This window comes from Eurypyga helias, unplaced genomic scaffold (genome assembly GCF_000690775.1).
Source record: "Eurypyga helias isolate BGI_N326 unplaced genomic scaffold, ASM69077v1 scaffold10331, whole genome shotgun sequence".
Taxonomy (NCBI): Eukaryota; Metazoa; Chordata; class Aves; order Eurypygiformes; family Eurypygidae; genus Eurypyga; species Eurypyga helias.
In genome coordinates, this window is record NW_010230179.1 from 23,777 (window position 1) to 32,586 (window position 8,810).

Here is an 8,810-nt window from a genome sequence, read left to right on the forward strand (position 1 = left end):
CAGCCTTGTCAATAGGTGATAATTGAGGCAAAGGAGGTGATGGGCCCTGTTCAAGACCTCCAAAATGAGAACCTGAAAAGTAGAAAGTGCCTGATGGATTGCTTTGTTCTGTAACAGGACCAGATTTGGAAGGGGAACGTAGTTTTCCACCATTCTTCTCACTACAAATCAGTACTTGTACTTTTCTCATTTCCACTGCTTTCATACACAACCAAACCCATCACTCTGCTCCTTTTAACCTTTTAACCTTTTCAAGACAAAGGCAAAATGGATAGGTGGTTAAGTAATGAAATATGCTCTCAGAGTCCGACATTATTTCCCTCCATTGGACTAAATTTTTTTTTTTGCCTTGCTGCCTTTTTTAAAAATAAAGAAATGGAATTAGTAAAACACTTGGTTGATGCAGAGCTAAGCCTATGTTGCCCAGAGAAGCTGTGGATGCCCTATCCCTGGAAGTGTTCAAGGCCAGGCTGGATGAGGCTTGGAGCAACCTGGTCTAGTGGAAGGTGTCCCTGCCCATGGCAGGGTGGTTGAAACTAGATGGTCTTTAAGGTCCCTTCCAACCCAAACCATTCTGTGATTCTGTGATTGTTGGCAGCAAAGAGAGGTGCTAGACTGAATCATCTGAAAATGAGATGGTAGAAAATCAAGTAATACCAAAAGCATTACACTATTAAATACGCAGTCTGACAAAGAGGGATCAGACACATTTTTAAAAAGATGCTTAAATTATAAGTGTCATCTAAGAAGTTTTTACTCTTGTGTGTTTGTAGGCATGACAACAGTTTTTACTGGCTCTAAGTTTTTAGGACAGCTGAATCTGTTTTGCTGTTGCTTCACTATCCTAATGATACATAAATTTCATATTTTTGTGAGGATGTTTTCTGCTTGAAAGTACTTTATTCCATTTGCTGATGTGTTAAGTAAAAATTTTACATAAATAGTCATACAGAATTAAGGAGTAAATCACCTGCAGCTTTACTTCCAACTGATTAGCCTACTACAAGTTAAGACCTGTAAGTTTTGATTGTGGAAGTACTGTTTTATTAGTATTTGCACTTAAAGGTGGTATTTTATAAGGACTGTTCTCTTAAGTGCATGTAGAATACGTCCTGCTCTACCTCTTTCACAAAACAAAGCACACATGTTCATTCTCTTACTGTTTTAATACCTTGTGGCATGTGTGCACTCCCCTGTCATTTTCTGGAGTACTATCCAATCTCACCTTCCTGTCAGCCGTTCTCTGCCAATAGTGCAGTGTTCATTTTTCATGAACACAGCTGGCCAGAATCACGCACTGTATTCCAGATGGTCTAGCAGATACCTTGAAATGTAGCCTTAATGCTTCTGTACTTCTCTATGAAAATATCTCTTCTCAGTCATTCTGCAATTTTACTTGCATTTCCTTTGTAGCCACTTTATATTGGTAACTCACAGTAAACTAACACACCCAGGCTATTCTTACCAATTCACAGCTTAAAGTGAAGGATTTTGTTAGTCCTCAAGTCAATGACTTTTGCACATTGAATTAGTGGACTTCATTTATCTAGTCTTCAATATAAAATAGTTTCTCCTTGTGTTGACATGTCTGTCATGACATGAGCAGCAATCGGCAAATTGTGAAGCTATGGCTTTATCAGCTGACTTCCTTGACTGCTTTTGGGGAACTTTTAGCTCCACATTCTTGCAGAAGATCTGTGTTTGTCTCATAATGGCAGGATCTACGAAGTGTATCTGTTACAGCGTTTTTTTTCGGGTAGCTCAGCTTTCTGCCTAAGTTTTGACAGATGCTTGCAAGTAGCCTTATGCTTCCTTTGTTCTTATTAGTTTGTTATGCTATATGAGTTGAAGACCAAAGTCAGTGCACTTTTCCTCTGTCTTGGAAAAGAACTCCACTCTGTTTACCAAATCCCCATTTTTGTGTCTAATGGTGTATTCCAATTAAGTGAATCATCATAACAACAAGTAATTTAAAAACACTGAAATAGCAACTTGAAAATCTTCGTTATCCATTTGAAAATGTAGAATTGTATTGACCGTAGAGTTCTAGCATAGAATTTTATGCTCAGTTCCAAGGGTTGAGGGGAAAATAAATTCATTAGTTTTGTAATAGTGATGACATGCTAACTTTTTTAAATGTAAACAGTGTAGTATATAAATCAAAATGTGCTCTCGCTTCTGCTTCAGTCAATTGAGTTCTTTAATTTTCTTATTGTTGAAAATAATGTTACAGAAGATGAAGATATTGTATCATTGTACATTATCTTGCCTCATTTACCTAGAATGCTGTTCTTGCAGGAAGGATTTAAAATTTGTCAGTGACATTGAGAAGGAAATGAGAATGCTTGTGGAAGCTGTGAATAAGGTCAGTATTCAAATATTCTGTATGGCTTCTTATAAGAAACAGTTTTATTTAGTTTGGGAGGAGTTTTAAGTTTACTAAACTTTATTAATACCAATAGTTTTATGAGTTGACACTAGATCTATTTGCTCTCCAGTTTTAATTATAAATGTTAATTTACTTTAATTTTGTAATTATAGATAGAACAAATTTTTAGGAGACGTAATTCAGAATCACTTTGGTGACAGACAAGCTTTGTTGAAAAATTCAACCAGTGCTAGGCTTTAATACATCAATGAATTATCATTAATTTTTGGATCTTCATTAATAAAAGGGGTGTTTAGAGGTTCAGACTGTGAGGAGGAAAGCCCAGGTTATTCTCACCCCCATGGCAGAACTTGCTCACAAATTTGTGGATACCTCCTTCCTGCATTTGCCAGTGTGTGAGGTAGCCATCTTCCTTCTGTAAGGAGACTGTGATTCAGCCACAGTTTCTTGGCAGACTCCAGTATACCTAGAGGTTGATACCACAGACAGTAAAAGCATAATTCCAGCTGCAGGCCGGTCAGGTTAGCATACTCCTGGCTTGCTGCTGCACCATGCCTGACCCTGTACATGAGCTTGAAAGGACAGTGTAAACCATACTATCTATCCTCAGTTGCCCTTAGGTCAAGAAAGAGTTAATGTTCGGTAGAAAGTATTAATTTCCTTCCCTCTATCCCCTGGGGACAGTACTTAACTTTATTCCTTCTTTTATATGCATGATGTTTCTTAAACAATCCTAGTGGTTGTCCACCTGTCTAATGTTCTTGCCCATTGTTTTCCACATTGGAGTGGAAGTCTGGAAGGGGGGCCATCTGTGTCGAATGGCCTCTCCAGCCTCAAACACTTGGTAATAGATGATTAGAACATTTCTTTCTTACCACCTAAAAATAATTTGCCCAGTGTTGTGTTGCCTGTGGTTATTTTACTTTGTGTATACCTTGTATACTGCCTTTATTACACACACACAGTTGTGTATGCATGTATATATTTATATGGAATCATAACTGTGTATACCAATATATATGCCTGTATTAATACTAAACCAAGACAGGTAATATATATTTAAAACATGGGGCAACCACAGGTCTTAAATTTGCAATATATAATGACTTAGTCACATCCCATATGAATAAAAGAACCAGAGAGCTCAGGGGCATCTCCCGTGCTTTAGTTCTCAGCAGTAAACAACTATTTGTTAAATAACGATCCTGCAAAGCAGACAAATGGTGTCTAACTGTTAAACATCATCTGCATTGGGAAATAGAATGAAAAAATGGTCTAAACCAGATGTGATAATCTTTTCCTTGTCTGTCCTAAAGGGAGAATGGTTACTTAAGCTTTTATCATCATCAGGATGAACCAGCCAGGCCCACATGACAATTCAGTCCCCAGAAGTCAAATCATATTTTAAAATGGAAAAGGTTTCTTTCTGAACACCAAAGGCAATTGATACAGGCTTTGAAGCTTGGTATCCATATGTTATAATGCAGATAAGAAATAATTCTTCCGTTTAGATTTCTCTTTACATGCCCATTCTAGATTTGCATTATTCACATTGCTTACAGACTTCCTGTGCTTCTGCGCATCAGCCCATCTGGTAACAGCACATTGATTTGTGTCCTGCTACATGAGGGGAATGTTGTCTCACAGAACTGCAGAATGTTTGAGGTTGGAGGGGTTCTCTGGAGATCATCTTGTACAACCCGCCTGCTCAAGCAGGGCCGTCTAGAGCCTGTTGCCCAGGACCACATCGAGATGGCTTCCAAGTATCTCCAAGGATGGAGACTCCACAGCTTCCCTGGGCAGCATGTCCCAGTGCTCAGGCACCCTCGCAGTGAAAATGTGTTTGCTGATGTTCAAGGGGACCCTCCGGTGTTTGTGCCCCCCACCTCTGGTCCTGTCACTGGGCACCACTGAACAGAGCCTGGCTCCATCTTCTTTACACCCTCCCTTCAGGTTATTATAGACATTGATAATAACAGCACCCCTGAGCTTTCCCTTCTCCAGGCTGAACAGTCCCAGATCTCTCAGCCTTTTCTCACAGGAGACATGTTCCAGTCTCTCTGACATCTGTATGGTCCTTCACTGGTCCTCCAGTACGTCCATGTCTCTCTTGTACTGGGGAGCCCAGAACTGGACACAGTACTCCAGGGGTGGCCTCACCAGTGCTGAGTAGAGGGGAAGGAGCACCTCTCTCAGCCTGCCGGCTATACTTGGCTTAATGCAGCCCAGGATACCAATAGCCTTCTTTGCTCATGTACTGGTGTGTGGGGTCACTCCTCACCAGGTGCAGGACTCGGCATTTCTCCTTGCCCAACTTCCCGAGGTTCCCATCAGCCCATTTCTCCAGCTTATCAAGTCATGCTGGAGGGCAGCACAACCCTCTGGCCTATCAGCCACTCCCCCAGCTTTGGGTCCTTGGCAAACTTGCTGAGGGTACGCTCTGCCCCACGGAGCAGATCACGAGTGAAGATGTTGAACAGGATTAGGCCCAGGACATGGCCCTCCTCTCCCCCAGGGTACACTGCTCGTTACAGGCCTCCAGCTACACCTCGTGCTGCTCATGACCCCCTTCAGGGCCCGGCCATTCAGCCAGTTTTCAATCCACCTCACTGTCTGCTCACCCAGTCCCTACAGCAACAGCCCGAGGGGGTGTGAGGCTGCAATGGGAACAGTGTCAGAGACCTGACTGCAGGCCTGGACGAGAGCCGACCAGCCACTGCTCTCCCCTCATCTACCAGGTGCATCAGTTCATCATAGAAGTTTATCAGGTCAGTCCAGCATGACTTCCCCTTGGTGAAGCCATGCTGACCACTCCTGAGGAGTTTCTTGTCCTTTGACTACTCCTGAGGAGTTTCTTGCCCTTCACGTGCCTGGAAATGGTTTCCAGCATGAGCTGCTCCATCACCTTCCCGGGGATCGAGGTTAGGCTGACCAGCCTGCATGTGTCCCCCTTGCTCGTTTAGGGCAGGAGTGACAGCACGTGTGGAGGCTATGCTCTGCTTTTCTTTTCCTTCATAATGGTGGTTTGTATGGTATAAAAGGGTATGTGTTCCATGCACTGTAAAATTAACCTGCTTTTATGCTTAATTCTTCTTCTTGCATACCTTTTTATTTCTGAAAGTCTCAGAGCCTTTATTTTCTCCCTTGTAAGAGTCATATTTCATCTTGCAACCTACAGGTATTTATGTTGTTTTGGACATGTCTCTCTCCCTGTTAAGTGTTACCAGTGTTGCTTGTTGAGGGCTGTGTCCAACCTGACCAAGTCAGCTCCCTCTTTATGTAGCCAAAGATTAGATTAGTATGTCTGATATGGCATTATGCAAGGAGACTGGTTTTAGTTCTGCTGCCACAATCCCCAAGTCTTCGTTATGCTCAAGCCTGTGTTCAGTTGTTTATTATGATTCCTAAATCCTTTCTGACTAAGGATGTAGCTTATTTTCTTTGTTTCTAGATGTAGAGCTTTACTTCCTTGTATTAGAAGTGTTTTTCATGCTAGTCTGTCAAGCATCCAGGTAGCTCTGTGTCAGTACTGTCTCTTTCATACAGATTACTGTTACTTCTGCTTACACATTTCACTTTGACTTCTTTTTTCCCTGTGCCTTTGAAGATACCGACTTCAGCTTAACCGAATAAATGACTAACACAAAGCCTTGTGGTACTTCCAAGCCTGAGCATTAGTATGGTTCAGCTGTATGTATCATATGACTTTGCTTGCCTCCTGAACATCTGCTCCCCTAGACTCATCAGCGGGTACTCTTCTAGCACAGCAGGGTTGTTATCGTTGTATGTGTAAGCAGACAAACCAGGAAACACATCGCCCAGCTCTGTCTGCATATGGACAGAAATTCTGGTGTTTTTCTGGCCACGGAACTATTACTACTTTTTTAAAGCAATCATAAATAGGTGCAGAATCTGTAGACTTCTATTCGTTCAAATGCTTGCCTGTATGCTGGAAATAATGTAATAGGTAGGAGGTTTATTGCTGTTTATTGCTAAGCAAAGATTATATCCTGACAGCATGTGATTACCTTGAAGACTTACGGAAATGATTGACCACAGTTTCTGGTCCAGTTATTATTCCTAACAGTTATTTTTCAGTCTAAGAGAAGACAGATATTAACCCTCTACTTACAGGGTAGCTACAATGGGCCTCTGATGTCTATCTTGCTCTCTTGCATGTGGTCTTTACGTTAATTTAGGTGTCTGACCTTTTGTAAATCCACATTGACTGCTCCCAGGCACCTTCTCCTTCATGTACTGAAAAATGGCTTCTAAAAGGACTTGCTTTTGTTTTCCCCAGGATTTGAAGTGTACCTGATAAACCTGTGGTTCTTGGGTTGGTTTATGTGTGGGGTTTTTTTGTGGGGTGGGGTTTTTTTTTAATAATTTTTTTAGCATAGTTGCAACAATTAACCTTTCCCTAGTCATTGGATTCCTACCCTATTCTCTACAGTCTTTCAGAGATGATGGAGACGGGGACATCGTCCTGGTCTCTCAGCATTCTTAAATGCACTGCCTGCAGTCCCAGTTTGCTGTTACAGTCAAACCATTAGGACAGGACTCACAGGCCCCTGCTATTTTGTTTGTTCTTTTACTGTTTATATAGCAATCAGCACTGAATCAAGCATTCTCAGTCTTCTTACACTGAAATTGAAACTAAAGCTTTGGTTTTGTTTAATAAAAATGCCATGTCTACTGATGCCATTACACAGCAGATTCTGCAGATAAACAGCTTCTTTGGTAGATGAAAGTGCTAAATCTGACACCTTTACAGCTAGCTATCTTCAATATATGCATTGCAAAGCCACTCTGAAAACTAAAATTAGATTTGATTCAAAACTGGCATATCATTCTGAAAAATATCCAGAAAAAAAATCATTTAATGTTGCTTCTTTGATATGCTATTAGGAAGGACACACTGAAGATTTGTATTTCAAACCCAAAATTCATGTATCTCTGCGTGTGTGTATATTTTGAGGTGTATGGAAACAATAAAGAACATGTAATTTACTTTTTGGAAAATAAATTGACATTTTTAGATGAGTTTTCTGTCAATACTGAGTTATTAGGAATTTGTGGTGCTAATATTGTCACAGCAGCAAAGATTTAGAGGTAGAAGCACTTTTTTTTTTTTTCCTTCCCCTGCTCCCCCCAAAGGAAAACTTTACTTTTTTTCTTTTCTCGACCTTTTCTCTTGAATTCAGGGCAAGCATACAAAGAAGAGCCATTGTTACCCACCAATGAACAGAGATCACCGCAGAATCATCCATGAATTAGCTCAGGTTTACGGCATTGAAAGTGTGAGCTACGACAACGAACCAAAGCGTAATGTTGTTATCACTGCAGTGAAGTACGTGCTTCCTTTTTGTCTTCAAACCTGTTAACCACCGTTTAAATAATTGGATGTTTAATTGCTTACTCGAATGAGTTTATTTACAATGCAATTTGCAGCATGCAGTACCTTCCAGTAGAAATTTTTTTAAAGCAGTTTTTCAATTGATAATTTCATAGTTGTCTATTTCCACTAGTCAAGTAAATCTTCAGAGAAGAAAACCCAATTAGAAATAAAATAGCTAAGAAAAAATTTTGCAAGGCTGTTTTCCGTTCACCTTAGCAGTAACTTTTTGTCTTTTTGCCATCAGCTAAACGGGTTAGAGGTATCAAAGATAATGTCATCAGATTTTATGAAAATTAATAGCTGGGTTGAGAAATTATGCCTGAACTTGCACCTTCTTTGAAAAAAAATTGGTATTGGAACTTACTTGTTCTCTGTCTTATCTGAACCTGCCAGAGTATATTCCCTTTTTAGTTAATGGACAGAAAGGGTTGCTGGAATTACTGCAAAGGGAAGAGATTTCTGGAAACGTTTAGAGAATATTTAGAGAATAGAAGCAAAACTGGAAATATTTAGAGAAGACCCATAGAAGGCAGTTCGTCTTAGAATAGACCTGGGGGAAAAGCAAGGTGATTGCACTGGAGACACAGTGTGGGAAAGCTTCCCCAGTCAGGTATCAAGGCTTCCCTGATTTCACCATTCACTGAGCGGCAGATTTAGTTCAGCACTGTCAGACTGTGGTTCTTTGACAACCAGTTGGTTTCAACTGTAGGTATTGTCTGTAGTTGTAAAAAACAATCTTGATTTCTTCTGAGAGATGGAATACCACTTCGATACCCCTTTCTGTTTCCATGAAACAGTTGTGGATACCCTTTTTGTGTCAGGTAAAGAAAGGTGAGAGTACAGATCAGATTTGAAAAAGCTTATTTAAGAAAAAGAGATAGGGCTGGGAGAGTGAGAAACTAATGAGGAGGATAAAGTGTCAGAGGAAGGAGCTGGACAGATAACTGTGCTTTAAAAACAAAGACACTGAAACTTGAGAATGGGAGGCCTTCCTCTAGTTTTAGGAGAGATTGCACACTTGCT

The 8,810-nt window shown here is 40.6% G+C and overlaps 1 protein-coding gene across 1 annotated transcript in view; it reads left to right on the top strand.

Moving 5' to 3' along the window:
• NFX1 (nuclear transcription factor, X-box binding 1) overlaps window positions 1-8,810 on the top strand; it is a gene marked incomplete at its 5' end in the record, with an annotated part of 34,107 nt that overhangs the window by 20,621 nt on the left and 4,676 nt on the right. The window contains 2 exons of the mRNA XM_010160653.1: window positions 2,299-2,365; window positions 7,594-7,739. Of these exons, the coding sequence (XP_010158955.1) occupies window positions 2,299-2,365; window positions 7,594-7,739 (213 nt within the window). The remainder of the gene's footprint in view (window positions 1-2,298; window positions 2,366-7,593; window positions 7,740-8,810) is intronic.